This window comes from Acomys minous (assembly GCF_964271855.1).
Source record: "Acomys minous genome assembly, chromosome: 16".
Lineage (NCBI taxonomy): Eukaryota > Metazoa > Chordata > Mammalia > Rodentia > Muridae > Acomys > Acomys minous.
Genome location: NC_140498.1, coordinates 3,903,258 through 3,924,251, shown reverse-complemented (window position 1 = coordinate 3,924,251; position 20,994 = coordinate 3,903,258). Strand labels below are relative to the sequence as shown.

Below are 20,994 nucleotides of genomic sequence, written 5' to 3'. Positions count from 1 at the left end.
GGGAAGGTGGGACGACCAGGGAACTTCCATCAGTGTTTTGGGCTGACTGATTCCTTTGTCTGGATTATGCTGGTGGTGGCACACGCACCAGCCAAACATACCAAGTCACACTCTCTAATATGTGTGATTTGTGCTCAACAAATCACACATATTATATCTCAATAAATCTGTTTTCCAGATTTTATTCCATCTGGAATAAAAGAGAGGGAGACACACAAATAGCAGTTTGTAATTCTTTTTTTTAACCTAGAACTACACTCTACCCGCTTTTGATTCTCACAACCCTAAGGGAGATTATTGAATTATTGTACGAAACTGTCGTGTTGATGCAGAGACAACTTTAAAAAATTACAAACTTATCCGCTATAACCAAGTTCATTCTAACAACACCATCATCGAATTATCAATGGTGCTTTTAATAAAACTTGACAAACTCATCTGGCTAACAAACAAATAAGTAAAGCCAAGCAAGAACAATAGCTGAAAATAATAAATGGCAAACTTATCTAAGGCCAATGGGGAAATAAATAAAAAAATCAAAAGCTAAGCCAGCGGCTGGAGAGGGCCCAGCCTCTCGGAACACTTCCTGCTCTTGCAGGGGACTAGGGTTTGGTTTCCAGCACCTACAGGGCAACTCGCTCCAATTCTAAAGGTTCCAGTACCTTCTTTTGGCCTCCTTGGGCAACACACACATATGGTGCAGATACATGGAGGCAAAACACTAAGATACATAATGTTTTTATTTGTTGGGGTTGTTTTTGCTTTTCTTTTCTTTTCTTTTTTTTTTTTTTTTAAGACAATCTCACTTTGCAGCCCTGGCTGTCCTGGAACTCACAACCAGGCTAGCCTCAAACTCATAGAGATCAACCTACCTCAAGTGCTGAAATTAAAGACACGCGCCACTCGAATATCTCTTTTTTGAGTTTCTGTGGGGAGGGAGTAAATTTTTTAATAAATACATTTTTTTTTGAAAAGCCAAGCAAAAAGCAAGAAATCCAAAATGGCTCAGTGAGGTAAAGGCACTTGCTGATAATTCCGAAGACACAGGTTTGATCCCAGAGAGGTACATGGTAGAAGGAAAGAAGCAACTCTGTCCCTCGGTGTCCCTCAGGCACGGGAAAGGAGAACCAAGGATAAACATCACCTCTGTGGGACCTTGGCTAAAAACACATAATTTGAATTTGATCATGAAGAAACATCAATCTCAAAAAGAGAGGCCACTCTAGAAAACTCTGGCCAGTCAATTCTCTAAAGAATATGGAGGGGCTGATAGGCTTCCCCAGACAGAATTAGTCCAAGGACACAGGAGCCCCATGCACAGCGAGTCCACGTGGGCTCCACCTCGGGACCCCCCCCAAAAAAAAAGGACATGAAAAAAATTAATATGGTCACTGAGAGTCAGAGAAAGTTTGCAGGTTAGATACTAGTGTCAACACCAATTTTCGTGGGATTCAATCATTGTAGGATAGGTATATATTAATGTTTGGGAAACAGTAAATTTATCTGACTTCCACACATGCACTGAGATATGCACTTATGCACGCACGCGCGCGTGCACACACACACACACACACAAATACATAAGTAAGTGTGAAACATTTAAGATAGTAACAATGAGAACAAGTAGAAAAGGAGGAATGAATACCGAGCCAGATATCGAGACGCGTTGTCCAGATAGGAAGTGACAGGAAAACAGATAGAGCTGTCAAACAAAATGGAAACTCCAGAAAACAGATCCAAGTTTATACAATACTCCAGCATTTCATAACTGCAGCATCTCAAGGCAGTGACAAAGAACGCTTTTCAAGAGCTGTCACGGAACAGCTGGCTAAATATCTGACGAAAACAATGGGCGTCCTTACCTCACACCACATGTCATAAATAACTCCAGATGCAGAAGAGATGAAAATATATGATCTTAGAGTCTGGCAACAAAGTCGACTGAGGTAATACGGAGCCCCCGACCACTGCAAGCATCTAGAAATACTAAACGGAATGTAATTTCAAAATGCCTGTGATGCATGGCAGATCTCGTAAGAATAAAACAAAAAGGAAATCCGCAGAGGGCAGAGGCAAAGAGAGTCTGAACGTCTGACTATTCATTCAGAGAATCTCTGAGTTCCCAGAGAGTCTCTGGGGAGGGGACAGGAGGGAGACGCGGGAAAGGACTGGGTCCTTGATGTGGAAAGAGGCCTTCATGCTTTGGGGCTTGGGTTTTAGCACAAGCTAGAAGAGGCAGCCTTGCAAATGAGAGAAGCCCTGCAGGTGCGCTCTCTCTCTCCCTCTCTCTCTCTCTCTCTCTCTCTCTCTCTCTCTCTCTGTAATTTCTCTCTGTCTGTCTGTCTGTGTGTGTGTGTGTGTGTGTGTCCAGGTTGGCTTCCAACTTACACCAATCCTCCTTCCTCACCCTCCTGAGTGCTGGGATCACCTGGCGAACACTATGCCAGGCCCTTTATAAATTAAAACAGGCAAGGATTTCTGGCTTCAATAAATTTACACTCAAGTGTTAGAGTGGAAGGGAGCACGAGGTGGTCTGGAGATGCGGCTTGGCAGTCAAGAGCATTGCTGTTCTTCCAGAGGACCTGAGTTCAGTTGCCAGTATCTCCGGAGAGGGCTCACAAATGCCATAATTAAAAATAAAATAAAGCTGCCCAAGGTGGAGGCACATTCCTCTAATCCCAGCACACAGGAGGCAGAGGCAGGAGGATCCACTTTGAGTTCCAGGCCATCTCACGCTTCATATAGTAAGGCTCTGTCTCAAAAAAAAAAAAAAAAGGTACGGCGAGGGGCACGTAGGGATGGGTGAGGGGGCTGGAGTTCTCACTACACAATCTTGAGGACCTGAGTTCAAATCCTGGCCTCTCTGTAACCAGCCATGCATCCAGAAAATGACCATAGGATCACCAGGGCTTGCTGGACCCCAAACCAGCCAAGAAAAACCTGAGACCCAGATGCAGGAAGAGACCCTATCTCAAAAGACTAGGCACAGAGGATGATGGGGGCCTGATGCTTTCTTCTGACTTCAGTGTGCCTCTGTGGTGTGTACATACACCTGCACACAAATGTGCATACACACTCATATACACACACAAACACACACACACACACATCAATAAGGAGGAAAAAAGAATAAACGGAAGGATAGGGAAACAATTAATAAACATGCTGAGTAAGTTAGCTGGTATGTTAGAAGGTGATGTAAGTGTTATAGGAAAAGAGAGCAGGAATCTAGAGGTGGGGGGATACAGATGGGGGCGCTATAGGCAATTTTCAGGAAGATGAGAGAGTGTCACTGCAAGGCGATGCTTGACTGAAGGCACGGCATCTACACACACCTGACGCCCACAAAAAAAAAAAAAAGGTGCCAGTGGCCGGAGTGTAAGGAGTGCATTTGTCCAGCACACTGAGAGTCTGGTTGGAAGTGAACAGAACAGAGAGGGAGGGAAGCAAGGGACCAGGTCTCCACAGCCACTGTCAGAGCTCCGGGCGCTCCCTGGAATGAGCAGGCAAGGTTACCTAAGGCCACTGTCAGGGATGGGGCTGGAGTGGCAATGGGTGGGCAACTGCAGCAACAGGTGACAAACGCGGGGCCTTCCCGATGCTCTGAGCATCAGACAGTAAAAGTCTTTATTATCCCTCAAAGACTCTGTGTCACCCACACCGCCCTTCAGAAAGGGAAAAATGAAACATCGAGCCTGGGCAGATGTGAAGACCCCATGCATGCGCTTCCCCGTTTGAAATAATCATTTCCAAAGTGATTAATTAATAAACGAAAAATTTTGGTCCCAGTCCAACTTTTTGGCAGAATTAATGCAAAAACACTGGGTCATTTCCATAACTGAGACCAGAGGGATTTCCACAAAATCTGAAATAAAAATAAGCTCACAGTCAGAAAGTCCAAAACACATAAGGAAATCATTCGCCGCGAGCAAAGGTCAGCAGACAAAATGAGGAGGAGGATCCGTGCTCCCCAGAACCTGAGATCATCCATCAAAGTAACCAGGACCATAGGAGAAGCCACGCTGAAGGCATTTATAGGGAAAGTGCTGAGCGGAAGGCATCGGTATGGAAGAGAACACACGGTATGATTTCACTTATATAAAGTTCAAAAGCAGGCAAAACTCAAGAGCCTGGCATGGCAGAGCACACCTACAATCCCAGCACTTGAGAGGCAGAGGCAAGAGGAGGAGAGAGCCTGGAGTACCTACCAGCGAGACCCTCCCTCCAAAACAGAACACCAACAAAGGCCCCATGGCGGCTACCCTGGAGTACCGATGGTTGGGAGGGAGCGAAGGGCCTTCTGGGAATATCTTCTTCCCTGATTTCAGCACAGATGCTCAGGTGTGTTCAGTACGTGAAAATCCATCCAGCTGAGCACACAAGATCTGGAGAGATGTCAGGCTAACCAGCACATGGGAGAGAGCAAAGATGGAGCAGGCACGTGTCACCCCCTCTGAGAAATGGGAGGCGCTGGATCCCAGGGAAGGAAAACAACCTTGGAGGGAAGGCCAAGGAAGATCTAGCAAACAGGGCAGCTGTCTGGGAAGGAACCCCAGTGAGAGAAGACAGAAAATGCATCATCACTATGAGGAGCTGCTGCTGCTGGGGGAGGGGTGAGGCTGGGAGCAAGCACTGGGGTGGGGGTGAGGGGGCGGGACAAAGGGTAGTGTGGCTCAGAGAACTGTGCAGTTGTCAGAGCTAAACGGGGCTTTGGGGCTTTGGCAGTCCGGTGGTGTACTTCCCAAAGCAAGGAACGGAGGAGGCCAAGCAGGAGAAAGGCCCCAGCAAGTCTCCTTTGCGTCTCAGTATGAACATTTTCTCCTGCGAGGATGGACACAGAATAAAGTTGAGGAGCCACGAGGCACCGGCAGGGAAAGCAAGACTCCAGAACCACGCGGTCGGATTTCTAAGCCCCAAGAGCCTTATGACCTTGGACCTTGGACGCATTGCCTTGGCCTCAGCTTCTCCGCCTGGGAAATGGCTGCATGGGCGTGGAGCAGGACGGTTGCTTCCTACCACACCCACCGCCTCTGTCTACTAAAGCTGACCAGACGCTCGTGCCCTGGGGCCTGGCAGTCCTCAGTTCTTTATTTATCATGCAGAAGGTCATCCCTCCATGCTTCAGAAAGCACGGGTAAGTATGGTCGCAGCTGTGTCTTTCTTTAACAGACCAAACCCAAAAGAGCAAATATACAGTGTTCTGTGTAGGATGGAGAGAGAGACTAGGGGACTCACGTTGCAAAATTCTTCGTCGTGAGTAAAGCTGATGGTTCATCAACCACACACGGGTGACCACCTCAACGGCAGTGTCAGAACTAAAAAAAAAAAAAAAGCAATCCTATGTGCACAAAGTTAAAAGCTAAAACCCACGCTTGGTGGGCTCCAAGTGGGGCACGATGCCCTGCAGGGCCATAGACCTGCTTTATGCCAGTGTGAGCATAGCGTGACAGGTCACTGAGCTGAGCGATGAGGGTTCATGTGCTATACTGCCCTGAAGAAGTTTACTCATTAATTACAGAACCGGCCTCACTGGGCTGCTACAGCACTTACTGGGGTGATGATTTACACGGTGCTTAGAACAGGTCAGAGAAACCCCGCCCTAAGTCTGCATTCAATGCCCACCTCTCCATGCCTCCCCGGAGGCCCTCAGAAGACTCAGCGTGCAGCGGTCTTGAGTTGGGGCCTCCAAGTTACCAGGCAACCGACACAGAGAGCTGAAGGCCCTAGTGGTGGCCCTGATCTAGATCCAGGCACCCAAAGCCAGAAAGGGATTCCCTTATCAAAATCCCCACATCTGTCTTCAGATCTCAGACACATTATTAAAGGAATGCTGTGCTCCCTGATCTTGGTTCAGAACAAGAACCTTCTATGAGTCAGGAAGAACACAGCTTTGCTTTTCAGGCAGACAAATTTCATTTCAAACAAACAAACAAACAAAGGGCTCTCTACCCTTGATTCAGACAAAATAAATAGGGTAAGAAGCAGAGGACCTCTCAACCTCACTCTACCCTAGCGTATCCGGGTACCATGATGGTCAATCTGCCTGAAACCGTGGTTTCCGAAGGGCTGATTTCTGTGGCTTGGATGGAGATGCCATTTCCTTCCTCGTGGCAGCTTGAGAGGCCAAACTCTTTCTCACAGTGAATTTTCTCCAGGACTGAGCCACAAAGTGAGACAGGATTGTGTCTGGGAAGAAAGAGCTGGCTGAGACCAACCTGCCCACCTCTGAGGTCTGGCTTCAGGACGAAAACAAGTTGGCCACAAAGCTGTGGGCAGGGGACCCGTGTCCAACAGCTGTGCCCGGAGGCAGCCCAACCCCAAGGTACTTTCAGGCTTCCGATGCCAAACGCTGTATCTGTAAACACAATGTGTTTCCTTTTTCATGCTGGGTTTGGCGCTATTACTGTTCAGCACTTTCCGCACCGGCCTGGACGTAAGCAGAGCCGAGAGTGTGGCCTCTGAGGAGTCCTGGCCCCTCAACACCACCCAGACTTAGTCTCGACCAGAGGGAACAAGTTTTGGGAGATGCTCCAGAAAGCCTCAACCACCTGGGTCTACCCTGGGCTAAGCAGTGTCGAGCTTTCGTCCTCTGCAGCTGTGAGAACCTGCTTGGGAATTTCCAAGTTGACATCCTGGGAAGACCATACTTTTCAGGGAACTGTGGTTTCTCAAATTCTTGGCATGAAAAAAAAATAATAATAAAATAATATAAAATAAAAACAAACGCTACATCAGAACAAATTCAGGATGAAAACAATACACGGACACCCATCCAATCTGTCCCCGTTTCCCCTCAAGGGTTCTCAGTGCTTCCCCTGTGCCCCAGACATGGGGCAGAGCTCCTCACCCTGAAGGGCCCATCCAGGGACAAATGTTCCCCTTTCCACGATGAAAGGAGCATCTTATTTTATTGTCCCTTACATGCCCAGACCCAAAAGACCCAGCACAACAGTAACCTCATGATACTCGGCTGAAGGTGCGTGCATGTAGGGAAGGAGGTGGGTAAGGCAAGGTCAAGGAAAATATTCTGTGATGAAAAATGGCAAGTAGTAGCTTTTCGCCTCATGTAGTTCCAGCAATGAAACATCGTTTCTGGACTTAGAAGGCGAGCGTGCTGCAGTTAATTAGCAATGCCTGCTTTGGCTCCACAGAGGCTTGGGTATAGTCATCTCCCAGCGCCCAGGGTCTTGCTTCCCCAGCGGGGAGTGCAGGGGGGGGGAGGGCGGAAGGGTTCCAGTCCCAAATGATTGAACAGAAGATCCCAGAAGTAAGCAACTGTTACTTTTGAACCAGGTGCTACGGTGGGGTCTCAAGCTGCCCTGTCCCACACTGCTGAGAATATGACCCGACCCTTCATCAGGTGCATCCAGGCTCTAGGTCCCAGCCCTCTGCTGATCACTTGCTCATATCTCAGTTATCATCGGGTCTACTGTCAGATGCCACAGCGTGTGTGTTTGAGTGCTTGCTTTACTTAATGAGGGCCTCCAGACATACGAGAGAAGGGACACCCACATCCAGATGTGTCTGAGAGATGTCACAAAAGCACTAACAGGAGAAACGTTTTCCAGTGTAGAAGGGGGGAAAAATTACACGCTGAGGTTGATAAGATCCACAGGACGATATCTGATGGTAAGCATGTTCATTTAACTTTTATTATAGAATACTGTTATAGGCGCATCGCATTTTCCATTATTGTTCACCTCGGCATGCCCAGTTTATACATTAAACTGCATAACGGGCATGGTAGGTCTAGAAAAAAAATTACACATAGGGTTCAGTGTTACCTGCAATGACAGACATCCAAAATGGGCCCCTTGGAACATACACCCTGTGGATAAGAGGGCACAGTGGTATTCACCGCAGCCATTCCAAACAGGAACAGACGAGGCCAGAAGCCTGAAGACGGCAATCTAGCAGGCAGGAAGTGTTCATCACTTGGGGACCTCAAATATGGAATGCCTCACAACACACAGGGGCCTCAGGAAATTATGAGATCTATCTCACTTCCTCATTTAGAACTCAGTTACCCAAAGCCAGCTCCCTTCAGGATGCCTGTGGTCCTGCAGATTGTCTGACTTAAGTGTGGAGCCTTTGGAATGTGTGAAAATCGAACGTGACAACTAATAACCTCTCTTATCTGTGGCAGGAAAAAAAATCTCAAGGGAAAAAAAAAACTAGAACTGGACAGCCCCACCCGACCCTGACTAAAATGTAGCCACATACGCAGCGAGCTGAGATCTCACGTGCACGGGTTCTGCGTTCCTCCAGCCAGGCTTTGCCCGCGTTGAGATGTATTGGGCATCACTTTCCGCCTTAAAAGTTTCTCACCCAACAAATCTACTTTGACCTCTGAAAAGCCAACCCTTTCTGGAACCTAGAGCTCTCCCCCACATGGGGCACTTCTTCCTCCCGGGCCTTCATTACAGGCACATGTGCGCTGCAGTGTGCACTCACGTCAACCTACCTAGCTAGTGTGTCAATCCCAAAGGGAGATGGCCCAGGGACTTCCAGGGAGGGCTTTGCACAGACCGTGGTGGCAAAGGAACCCTTTCTATTCCTTGGTGGTACCCCTGTCCCCTCAGATGGCATTTCCTTTTATGCCTGCCATGCTCGGGACAGGAATTTATATAGAGAGAACAGGCCTCCAACGAGAGGCACGCCACACCCCATCAATCCACGGCCGCAGGTACTTCTCTTCATCAGAAGGCAGAACTGACGTAAGTCATATGTGCAGGTTTGAACCTACAGGAGCTGAAAGTGGGTAAGGACTGATATTTGTAAGAGGCAGGGGAGAGGGAGATGTATGTGCTTCATGTGTGGAGTGCAGGCACACATGAGCCACAGCACACAGATGGAGGTCAGAGGTCAGCCTTATCAGTCCTCACCTTCCAGCTTGCTTGAGGCGGGTCTACCTTGTTCAGCACCCTGTATGCCGGGCCTCTCTGGCTCTGTCTGCCATCTCCTACCTGGTATTAGGCCTGTTCTTCTGCAGCTCTCTTCATGCGGGTTCTGGGGATCTGGCCTCGAGTTAGAGGACGTATTGCAGCAAGCACTTTACCCAGTCAACTAACTCAGCCCAGGACCGATATTTCTACGAACAAAAACCATTAAGGAGGCAGAGTGGGAAAACATTTGCCTAATGTGCTCAAAGCCAGAGAGGTTTGATGCCCCAAGAACATCCTCCCCACTAAAAATTAATTAATTAATTAATTGAAAATAAATAAAAAGAATTCACCATTGACCGGGTCTCCAGCTCATTAGGGTAAGTTTATATAAAGCCCTTTTGGCTTACTGCCGGACTAGGACTCAAACCCAGGACCTAAGCATGCTAATCAGACTCTCCCTCTAAATTACACCCCTAGCCAAGCATAAACTGTATGTGTGTGTGTGTGTGTTGTATGTGCATATACATGTTTGTAATGGTGCGGACACACATACATGGAAGCCAGAGATGGACACTGGGTACCTCTCTCCATAGCTCTTCATCCGATTTGGAGACAGAGTCTCTCACTCAGTCTGGAGCCCAGCAAATTTACTAGACTGGCTGGCCAGGGACCTCCAGGCGTCCTCTCTGTCTCTCTGTCCCCAGTCCAGGGAATGCAAGAGTGCACATGCCCAGCTTTTCACCCAGGTTATAGGGATCTGAACCCAGACCCTCTATTTGTATGGCAAGCATCTTACCATCTTAACCCTTTCTTCCAAGTTGCCAAGTTGTGAGTGTGTGAGTGTGTGTGTGAGTGTGTGTGTGTGAGTGTGTGTGTGTGTGTGTGTGTGAGTGTGTGTGTGTGTGAGTGTGTGTGTGTGTTGTGTGTGTGTGTGAGTGTGTGTGTGTGAGTGTGTGTGTGTGTGTGTGAGTGTGTGTGTGTGAGTGTGTGTGTGTGTTGTGTGTGTGTGTGAGTGTGTGTGTGTGAGTGTGTGTGTGTGTGTGAGTATGTGTGTGTGTGTGAGTGTGTGTGTGTGTGTGTGTGAGTGTGTGTGTGTGAGTGTGTGTGTGTGTGTGAGTATGTGTGTGTGTGTGAGTGTGTGTGTGTGTGTGTGTGTGAGTGTGTGTGTGTGAGTGTGTGTGTGTGTGAGTATATGTGTGTGTGTGTGTGTGAGTGTGTGTGTGTGTGAGTGTGTGTGAGTGTGTGTGTGTGAGTGTGTGTGTGTGTGAGTATATGTGTGTGTGTGTGTGTGTGTTGTGTGTGTGTGTGTTGTGTGTGTGTGTGAGTGTGTGTGTGTGTGTGTGTGTGTTGTGTGTATTGTGTGTGTGTGTGAGTGTGTGTGTGTGTGTGTGTGTGTGTGTGTGTGTGTGTCTGGGTGAGTGTTATGCCAACATGTGTTTGGGTGACCATGAAGGTCAGCAAGGGGCATCAGATCCCCTGAAGCTTGAGCTGTGAGCTACATAGTGTGGCTGCTGGGAGTGGAACTCCAGTCCTCTGAGGAGGCAGCAAATGTTCTTAACCACTGAGTCAATTCTCCAGCCCCGTAAAACTTTTTAAAAGCAAATTAAGGGGCGAGAGAGATGACTCTGTGGCTAGGAGCACACACTTCTCCTGCAGAGAGCCCAAGTTTGGCGCCCAGCACCCACACTCCCCAGCAGCTCACAAACACCTGTAACTCCCGTTCTGAGGTGGCCCAATGCCTCTGGCCTCCACAGGCACATGTATGTACACACAACAAATTTAAAAATTTTGTTTTGGTTTTTTTTTTTTTCTCCAAGACACGGTTTCTCTGTGTAGCCCTGGCTCTCCTGAAACACGCTTTGTAGACCAGGCTGGCCTTAAACTCAGAGACTCGCCTGACTCTGCCTCTGGAGTCCTGAGACTACAGGCATGCGCCACTACTACCCAGCTCAAAAAAAATATTTTTTTCTTTAAAGAAAAAAAGCAAATTAGAATTTATTTTGGACCCGTATATGTTTGGTTCATGCCTACAATTGCAGCAATCACATAATACATAGGCTGCACAGACATTTCAGGCTGCCCAGGCTACCTGGATGACGTTGTCTCAAAAACCAAAAGTAAACAAATGAAATGAAAACCCACTTTTGAATTTGCAATAAAGATACATTTTTGGAATAAGGACACGGGAATCCTAAAGTCACTCGGAGCCCAGTCCAGTCTCATGACAGCAGACAGCTTTGAGGAGAATGCCCCTGTCTAGCAGGCTGGCCTGGGCAGCTCACTCATTCCAAGCTCCATTCAGAGCCACAGTCCCTGGGAGTCGGTTATAATAGGACACGGCTTTTATGTGATCAGCCTCAGAAACAAATGCCTCTGATACCCCCTGCTCTCTCCGATGTGCCCTGCAGACGAGTCCCCACTTGGTCCCTGTGTATACAAACTGCCCTTTGGTGGCAGCAACATCTGTTTTTGAAAGGCTTCTGTTCCTTGTGGCAATCTGATTAATTGAACAAAGCGCACAGAGAGTACCCCGTACAACGCCTGGTTCTCTGTGGGGGTTTGTGGTCTGTCTTCAGGACTCAACCTGACAACCACCTGTGACTGGTGGTCTAAGCTGCATTCCGGGGCCTCCCAAACCAGTGCTTGCCTTCCAAGGCTTCTAGAAGACAGGCAAAATGCTGTTTGCTAGCTACTCTCTTAAGTATAAGGCTTAAGCCCCGAGCATTTCAAAAGTGCCCCCAAGACCTCTTGTCTCCCCATAATGAAAGGCGCTACAGAACCCCAAGGCTTCGTAGTTGCTTCTGAAAGGGAGGAGAGAAAAAAAAATCACTGGCTCACAAAATACCCATCCTTGTGCATCCACAGATAAGGCTGTTTTATAATCCAGTTCCCCGGAGAGCCATTTATTTTGGTGCAGCCAGTGTGCATAGCAGACACTGTAGAAGCCATCAAGATAACACGAATAACAACCCAGTGGGCTTTTGAAGTGTAAACATAAAAGTCTATTAAGAATACAATGTTGGTTTAATCCCAAGACAAAAAATTTACTTAATGAAAAGCACAACTCATCTCAAGAAGGAAATATCGATACCAGCTGTGGGCAGCAAATGGGGGGGGGGGGTGAGGATCCTTCCAGGGAACGTCTGAATTGCAACCCACTGCTTTTCCAATATTTACTCTGGACATAAAGTCTCAAATACTTTTCCGAGGATCTCATTTTTCTCCAGGAGGAGGAGGAGGAGGTCAGAGAGGAGGCTGGGCAGGGCTCAAAGGAGAGCTTGGCAGAGCCTGGAAATGCAGGCCTGCTGGCCCCAAAGGGTTGGCCCTGACTTCTTGCCTCCCTTCCCTCCACAGAGCTGGGAGCAGCCTCCTCCTGCACTAGGCGCTAATGAGGACCCCAGCTGAGACCTCACTCAGGCTGCCTAGGGCCTAGAGAGCTCAGTGACAGTGACAGCCTTTTGCTACCCACTGTCCTGACTGCATCAGACTGACAACTGGGACACTGCATTCTCCATCAAACTCCCCCTTTCAGCAACAACTTCAGCCACTTCCTAGGTTTTTTTTTTCACCACATTACAGAGAACCAATGGGGTGATGAGGCCTGGGGTGCGGAGAAAATGGCTTTTCAAAGAGGATTTCTGGACTACGAGCTCTGTTTCACCCGGGCCTTTGAGAACCACCTCAGGCCCTGAGATCAAGACGTGGCCATCTGTGGGCATGGTGACACACAACTTTTATTGTCCCAGATATTTGGGAGGCTGGGGCAGAGAAATCAGAAGTTCAGGGCCATGGCACTGAAGAGGCAGCTCAGTGGTTAAGATCATTTGTTCCTGCAGAGGACATGGGTTCAATTCCCAGAACCCAGAGGGTCCCAACGTATCTGTAAACATCCAGGCAAAACACTCATAGACAAGCCAGGCGGTGGTGGCGCACGCCTTTAATCCCAGTACTTGGGAGGCAGAGGCAGGCAGATCTCTGTGAGTTCGAGGCCAGCCTGGCCTACAAAGCGAGTCTAGAACAGCCAAGGATACACAGAGAAACCCTGTCTCAAAAAACCAAAGAACAAAAATAAAAAACACTCACAGACATAAAAAAATAAATAAATAAAACCTTTCTTTAAAGTTTTTATTTTCTAAGCTTTAGGTCAGCTTGGACAATTTAACAAGACTCTGTCTTAATAAAGAAACAAATAAATAAATGTATGGGTGAATAAAGACAAATTAGGCTGGACATAGTGGTAGATGCCTTTCCCAGAGCTTAGGAGGCAGAGGCAAGTAGATCTCTGAGTTCAAAGCCAGCCAGAGCCAGTTCCAGGACAGCCAGAGCTACAAAGAGAAGACAAAACAAAAACAAAAATAGGGCCAGCCAGGAGGTGGCTAAGAGAGTCGAGGGGCCTGACCCCTATCCTGATGACCTGGAGGGGAGAATTAACCCCTTAAGTTGTCATTTGGCCTCCACACTCATAAACATAAGCTTAGAGGCACAACTTGGAAGTGAGGCTCGTCCCAAGCATGCACCAAGATATGGGTCCAACCAATACAAATAAATACCAATAGATAGATGATAGATAGATAGATAGATAGATAGATAGATAGATAGACAGACAAATGATAGATAGATAGATAGACAGACAGACAGACAGACCAACCCTCTTCAATTATAGCTTTCCCAGATCCCACCAGTCCTGCTGATTGACAGAGGAGAAACTATCTGCAACTTCACGTTGAAGTATGCTTTAATATAACAGAAAGAATGATACACTGCCAGCCGACACACCAAAGGAAACTGCCTCCAGTTCCAGCAAGAAGTAACAGGTTGCTGCTCTGCGTTTCCTCCTATGTGTAAATTACGAGCACTTATTCATTCCTTCACTCGTCCACCCAACCTCTCCATGTGGAGCAGCTCAGCACACGCAGTAAGATGACGTGTAGTCAGTGGGCCAGAGGCCCAGCTTTGCCACCTACCAGCTCGGGGCTTTGAGTAAACCATGCAATGTGTCTCTAGGCCATGGTTTCCTCATCTCTGAAATAAGGACAATAATAGCGCCCATTATTTGCCGAGTCACAACGATCAAATAACTGAATTAACGTGAGTGCTTGGCAAAGAATAAGCCCTCAAGAGTTAATCATCATAATGACAGTAATTATAATAATTACTATGGGTATTAAAAACATACACTTATCCACAGCGAGGTGCCAGGCTCTGGACCAGGCAGCAAATATTTTTTGGCCTTCTGATATAGCGAGGGTCTTTAGCGGGGCATAGGATTTTTTTTCATGGCGACTCCTCCAACATGCCTTCCCTTGCTTAGTGAACGCCCCAAGCACCAAGGTTCCTCGCAGCATCTGGGTTGCACTCCTCCTCAAAGCCATGTTTAAACAATTCTGAGCATTATGTTGCAGGTACCCATGACCATAGGAGGCCAGGACAGCACAACGCTCATCTTGCAAAGATGTCTTTTGTGGGGGTTTTGGGTTACAGCTAGGCAACGCAAATGCCATAGAGCGAGTCGAAAAACGAGTTTTCATAATCTCAACCTGTCACAAACCAAGCAGAGGCTCACGCTGACATCCGCACAGTAAGATTAAACATCATGCTTCGTCAGGCACTAAACACTAACACAGCTCCCACGTCAGGGGGACACTGATTAGAACTGATGTCAATAACTTATGAAACACAATATGGTCCTCAGATGCTCTTTTGAAAAAAAAAAGGTGAGGGGGGGGTGAGGAGAGGAGGGGCCAGCCATCCAGGTGGTTTAAAACTGTTTGTGCATTTTCCCTCCACTGTACACACACACACACACACACACACACACACACACACACACACACAGCACGCATGGGTGCTTCTTTACAAAGCCAATGTGAATGCATATGTGTATAAAAGCATGTGAACACTGCTAACACATTGGGTGGAACAAACTGTGTGGCTATTCCCCCGTGGAGAGCCGTCCAAGTCGTAAGGCTACAACGTGTAGACTTCGCCTCTGTGTTACTTCAAGGGCTCTTTCTGTCCAAAGAAATCCAAAATTGAACTTAAAACACCGGACTTCCCAGAAGTCCACACTGACTCTTAGAGAAGCTTGCCTAGGAGCAATACGGAAACGAAAGTTCCACCTAAGAAAATGCACGGGAGCTGTAGGTGTGTGAGGGGCCTCTAAGGGCCTGAGCCTCGACGGAAGACGGCCAATAGTCTACATTCTTAAGGACTTTGTTAAGGAAGGAGTGGAGTCTAATCTAAGGAATTGTCCCATTTAGGCCTATTATAAATCATATTTTATTACTTCTTAAAGAGAAATCAGGACAGCACAGTGATGCCACTTGATCTTCATCAAGACTGATTTTTTTTTTATTAAAAAAGATGCAAGTTGTAAATAGTCTAATAGTCTGGGCAGCTTCATGTGTCAACAATGTGAAATTCACAAAATGGTATTATGTAGGGCGGGGGCGGGGGGTGGGAGGTGGGAATCTAGATGCTGAAGGTACAAAGTTAGTGTGTGAAGGATTTATTAATGCTGCTCCTCGCACAGCGCCCTTCCGTATCTCAGAACACCTGTCAAACACTAATACATTCACATATCCCCACTACAGGGCCTTTTCATAAAAAGCCGGACCTTTAACTGTAAATCACTCCTAAATTGTCCTTGTTGGCTTTCTTTCTAACAGAATGATGGGAAAATCACTAGGACTTCAATTAAGACTTTATGGGGACTTCAATCTGATGTTCCCAGATCTATCTACAAGGTACCAGAACATCCTATTCAAAAAGGAAACTATAAATAACTTCAACGGAGTTGAGTCGGCTTGGCTTTTATGAAATGACTGAATAATTGGCAAGATTTAAAGATACTTTAACTACGGAAGAATTAAAATAACTTCAGTAAAACCCTGAAAAAATATTGTTAGCCGATCATTTGTCATGTAGATTATGTACTTACTAGGCCCTAATTAAACTTTTTGAACAAAAACCACTTGCTAATTACATTAGTTAATATGTTGATTGCTCAACTTGGCACAAAAGGGGGGGGGTCAATCCAATTTGTGCATAGTTAGTGCTTTGGTGGAAAGACAAAAATCCAAAACTGGAGAAATTATATCAAGTCTGGGAGCGTCATTGTAACAAAGAACAGGTTGTGTCTTCAAATCCTAAGGGACAGAGGGGGACTGGCATGAGGGGTAAGCAGGACCTCCCTCGGACAGGAAGAACCTCCACGCTAGTAATATTTTTACCACAAATGCAGATTATTCACCTCAGTGTATCCACTCACATTTGTCCAATTAAACCCAGCTGGAGGGCATACAGCCTCGCCTTTCATAGACACAAACCAAAACTGATAGCAAAAACCCTGAGTCCCTTTAAATGTCAATAAAGGGGTTTTTCCAGACAAAAGGAAGAGAAGGGGAGAAGAGATGGGAAGGACTAACATTTCTCAGGGAACTAAACAGATCAAAGGTTCTTCATTCTCTAAGTAAGTCCGGGTGCCACCGCCTTACAGAAGCCTAGTTTCTTCACACTGGAAGCTAGCTCTCCTGTCCCTTGAAGGTCAGGGGGTGTGTGCAATAGGTCTGTAAAAGCTGGGACAGACTGCCGTGCAACAGCAGGCTCGGGGCCGTCTGCAGGCCAGGGCTCCAGCGTGGGCCTCCGCGGCGGCGGCGGCGGGGGCAGCGCATGTTTTCCACTCGCTTGCTCAAAAGTCTGCATCCACAGTCATGAGGCACAAACTATTCGACAACAACATGACACAATTAATCAGAACCAGACTTCAAAACGTGTGTTTGTGGGGACCAGCAAACTCTGCAATGCGCCTCTGAGGGTGAAACGATTGAAGAGACTTACGCTGGTTCTCTGGGGTTGGAAGGGGGGGAGGGGATCTGTGTGTTCACAAAAGATGCACACCAAATGGTACATTACGGACTAAATGATTTTCATTAAAATCACTGTCAGATTTAGACAGTCACATCTAATACTGAAAAAGTGGAGTCAGAGCCTGCCTGCCCCCCTTCCCCTCTCCCTCCCTCCCTCCCTCCCTCCCTTCCACTGGAGGGGGGTGGTGGTAACTGTTGCTGGGAGTTTTTGCACCAACAAAGTTGTACAATTCAGAAGTAGAACGTATGCTTTCTTAGCCTCCTTTCTGACTCAGGCGTATTCACCAGCTCTCAGTTTGTCAGATCTCTCTTTCAGGAATTGAAACTCCATTAAAAATCGCCGGGTCCTTAGTTAATTCAAAACTGTTCAATTTCACCAAACCCCGGAGCTAACAAAAAAATCTGGTAGGCTTCTTTTTTGGACCAGGATTGAATTAGTTTAAAATAGTTACTGAGGCCTCCTTTGTAATCTGTAGATAGTAATTAATTGAAATCACATCACTCCTTTTGCTAACACGAACACGCTGTTCAAAAGAGGGAAAAAGAGGGGGAAGAAAGAAAAAGAAAATCAAACCATAAAAAGACAAATGGACGGTGCAAGAGTGACATTTGCTGGTACCCAACTGGTCCCAAGGGATTCATGGTTGTGGCTCTGGAACGTCCCAGGTCCCCAACCGGGCGCCCAGCTGCAGCTTTTGGAAGGGGGGAGGAATGGGGAGGAGGTGAACCCCAGGCACTGAGCAAACTACGAGGAAGGCGGTGAGTCTATTTCCGTTTGAACCTGGCATTAGAAAGACCTGTCGGCAAATTTTCTTCAAACCACTCCCTCCACCCCCGACCTCCGGAGGCACCTCACAAGCCGCTTCTGGGTTTCGAAGTGGGTTAAGAGGACACACACCCGGATGGATATTCACACCTAGTGTTGCAGGAGCCAGCAGACTCCTCCGCTCTCAGCCCTCCCAGGTCCCACTCCCAGGTCTCAGAACGCGCGCCCCGCAGCAACGGTAACGTCCCCGCAACCCACAACCCCGCGATGCTCGGACGCGTGGCACCCGCGCTCCGGAGAACCCGCCATTGGGAGGTCCAGGAGCCCCCGCCCGCGTCTCCACCCACCGCCCGCGGCGCCTCGGCGCCCTACTCACCCACGCACTCGTTGGCCTCGCGGGCCGTGGCGCGCTGCCAGGGCCGGTCGTAGTGGAAGGGCTTGCAACGGTCGCATTCAGGGCCGGCCGTGTTGTGCCTGCAGTCACACACTAGACTGTCGTCTCGGTCGCGCACGCAGCGCGCCGCGTGGCCGTTGCACTTGCAGCGGCCACCAACCTGCAGGTCAGACACTGCATAGAAATAGGAGTCGCGCGCCAGCTCGGAGTCATCTTCGTTCTCGTCGCCAAACGTGTGCAAGCGGCTGAAAGCCACGCGGATGTCGGTGGCCGTGACCCAGTCCTGCAGCACAGGCGAGTTGTCGAAGTCGTGCGCCGAGGGTCGCCCGTCCAGCGTGCTGAAGGCGATCAGACCGCCGGAGAGCGGGCGCATGTCGGTGTGCGAGTCGGTGCATACGGCCTCCTGCTCGTTCTGCTTGGTGATGGGCGCGCGGTGCGGCCGGTTGTACATCTTGCGGCACTGCGTGGAATAGAACTGGAAGGGTACCCACGTGCGCCCGTAGTCCATGGACTTGTAGATGGCCATGGACTCTGGCCTCGGCGAGCAGAATTGCAGGCTCACATAGGTCACCTCAAACTTCTTGCCGAGCGACAGAGTAAGCGTCACGTTGTGCGGGAACTGCAGGTAGTTCTCGGACTGCCAGCATGTCAGGTTGTGCGGATTGTTGAGGTCGGTGAGGAAGGAGGGCGGGTGCGCTTTCTTGGGGTCCGACGAGTTGCAGAGGTGACACGAGCGCAGCCGCTCTTCGCCTCGCTCGCTCACCACACAGTAGCGCGCCGGGGGCCTGCCGCAGGTGCTGGACACGCGCACGTCCTTGCCGAAGGCCGCGTTGACAAAGTCCGGGATGCAGCGACGCGGATGCCCGTTCTCATCTGAGCAAGGGTCGGGCTGCGCCGCCTGGCCAGCGAACATGCTGAGCCCCGGCCCGCCGCGCACCGCGCCCACCAGGCAAGCCACCGCCGCCAGCGCCGCCAGCGCCTCCCACACAGCGCGCATCATGCCGTGGCCAGCTTGCCCCGGCCCCGCCGCGCCGAGGAGTCGGTCCACCGCCGCACCAGGCGCCTGCGGAGAAAGAGGAGCCGCGCTCAGCCAGCTAGCAGCCAGTCCGCCCCGCACCCTACAGCCCTCGGTGGAGTGGCAGGCGAATGCCCCGCTCCCCGGGGCACCAACCGAGGGGCAGCCCGCTTAACTCCTCCAAAGACCCTGGGGCCCCCGAGCGCGGGGGCTTCCAAGCCTGAGCCGCCCGCGCGCCATCCTCCAGGCTTCCTCGGCCTCCCCAGTCTCTCCGCCAACCGAGGGCATGCCCGCGCCCGTCTGCCCATCCGCAGCTATGCCCGCCTTGTTACCTAAGTCTCGGACGCAGCAGGGCTCCCAGGGCTCCCAGGGCTCCCAATCCCGCACTGCTCGAGTCCCTTTCCCACCCCCACACACCCCGCCATCTGGGGTCCATCTCAAATACCCCCTCCCCAGTCGCGTCCCCACTGGAGATTCCGCGTAGGGGACTTTACCTCTAAGTGATGGCAAAAGAGAAAGAAAAGTTTGCCTGCTCCCGGCCGGGGAGCTCGCGCGCCGGACCGTAGAAAGCCTTTCGCTGGCGGCTAGCAGGCGCGTCCTGTCTCAGCGCGGGCTTGCCAGCTCCATGCCCGGCGCAGCCGCCGCTGCCCCAGTCCTGGCCCCGGCCGCCACCGCCACCGCCACCGCCTCTTCCTCCCGAGTGACGACGCGGCCGCCCGGCTCCCGCCGCGGTCGGAGTGCTGCCCTGCCCGCGCCCGGGGCGCACACACACACTCGCGCTCGCTGGCGCGCACTCACACACGCACGCACGCCCCCGAAGGCTCCGCCGCCGCCGCCGCCGCCGCTGCTGAGAGTGGGGGGCGGAGGGGAGCGCGGGGGCGGGGCCGCCGGGCGGGGCGCCGGCCAATAACGTCGGCAAGCAGCCGCCCGCTCGCAAGCAAAGTTTTAACCCCGGGAAAGAAGAAAGTTAAAGCCAACGGGCCCCGGGATGCTCCAGAGGGCGAGAGCGAGCGGGTGGGAACCAAGGAGCCCGAGAAAGAACAGCAGAGACAAAGAGAAAGCGAGAGGAGGGCCCGGGGAAACCCCGGAGAGGGGGCAGGGCCCGCGCGCACCCTGTGGGGGTGGGGTGGGGGTGAGGGCAGCTTTCTCCCTCCGGGTCCCAGCGAAACACATCTGTGTTTGTTTTCTTTTCTGCGCGGAGGTGCGGCCTTCCTCCAACCCAGCCTGGTGGCCTCGGTGGCACAGCGCACTGTGCCCCTATGGGCACTCGGCCCCCAGAGGTGAGGAAGAGGAACTGGAAAGGAACCCGAACGCTATCTGCTCTTTACCGCTGCCCTAGGGTGTGACAGGGAGCAGCACCTAAACCTCAAGAGTTGTCACTGCCTTAGGCCCATCTGAAAGGAACGAAATTTCCTTTAAGGCCTGGAAGTAGTGGACTCGAGGCTATGGGCCAAGAAGCTAAAGCACCTGGATTGTGGCCTACTCAGGTCTGTCCAGAACTCCAGAGGTGGGCTTGGTTCAGTCCTCCTGAGGTCCCTCGAAGCTGACTTGGCACTTCCTTGGTCCTGTTTTGTTGTGTTGTTGTTGTTGTTGTTGTTGTTGTTGTTGTTGTTGTTGTTGTTTTAAGTGTCCCTAGGGAGATTCCCACAATAGCTTTGCAGTGTAACAATTGACTCTGTTTTTCAGCTAAGGACGTTGAGGTCTCAGGAGCTGTGGATAACTTGCCCCAAGTCTTCTACTTGTTTAAAAAAAATGAAATCTGGACACAGTAACGTGGGCTCACAGCCTGGGGCAGTGGTTTTCCTCTGTGGGTTGTGTGTTCCTGTCATTTCAGCTATTCTGGAAGTCTGAGGCTTGAGAGCTACTTAAGCCCAGGGGTTCAAGGCCAGCGTAGGCAACATTAAACCCATCTCAAAGAAACCTGAGCTTTCTCTCCACGTTTGTCAAATGGATAATCTCACCCAATTATAGTCTCATGGGATGTCCTCAGGCCACCCAGTTTCTGGCCTTATCCTCTGTCACCTTAACAAAAGAACCGTGGACGTGGATGGTAACGCTCTGGCTGC

General features: G+C 49.9%; 1 protein-coding gene across 2 annotated transcripts in view; it reads right to left on the bottom strand.

Moving 5' to 3' along the window:
* NTN1 (netrin 1) overlaps nt 1-20,994 on the bottom strand; it is a 184,972-nt gene that overhangs the window by 151,383 nt on the left and 12,595 nt on the right. Inside the window, exons 1-2 of one of the 2 annotated variants that reach the window (XM_084761865.1) lie at nt 19,423-19,946; nt 17,896-18,976 (exon numbers count right to left, since the gene is read on the bottom strand). In XM_084761865.1, coding sequence (XP_084617991.1) covers nt 17,896-18,913 — 1,018 coding nt within the window. In that variant the 5' untranslated portion in view covers nt 18,914-18,976; nt 19,423-19,946. Of the gene's footprint in view, nt 1-17,895; nt 18,977-19,422; nt 19,947-20,994 lie in introns of those variants that run through there. The other variant, XM_084761866.1, reaches the window with a different exon arrangement.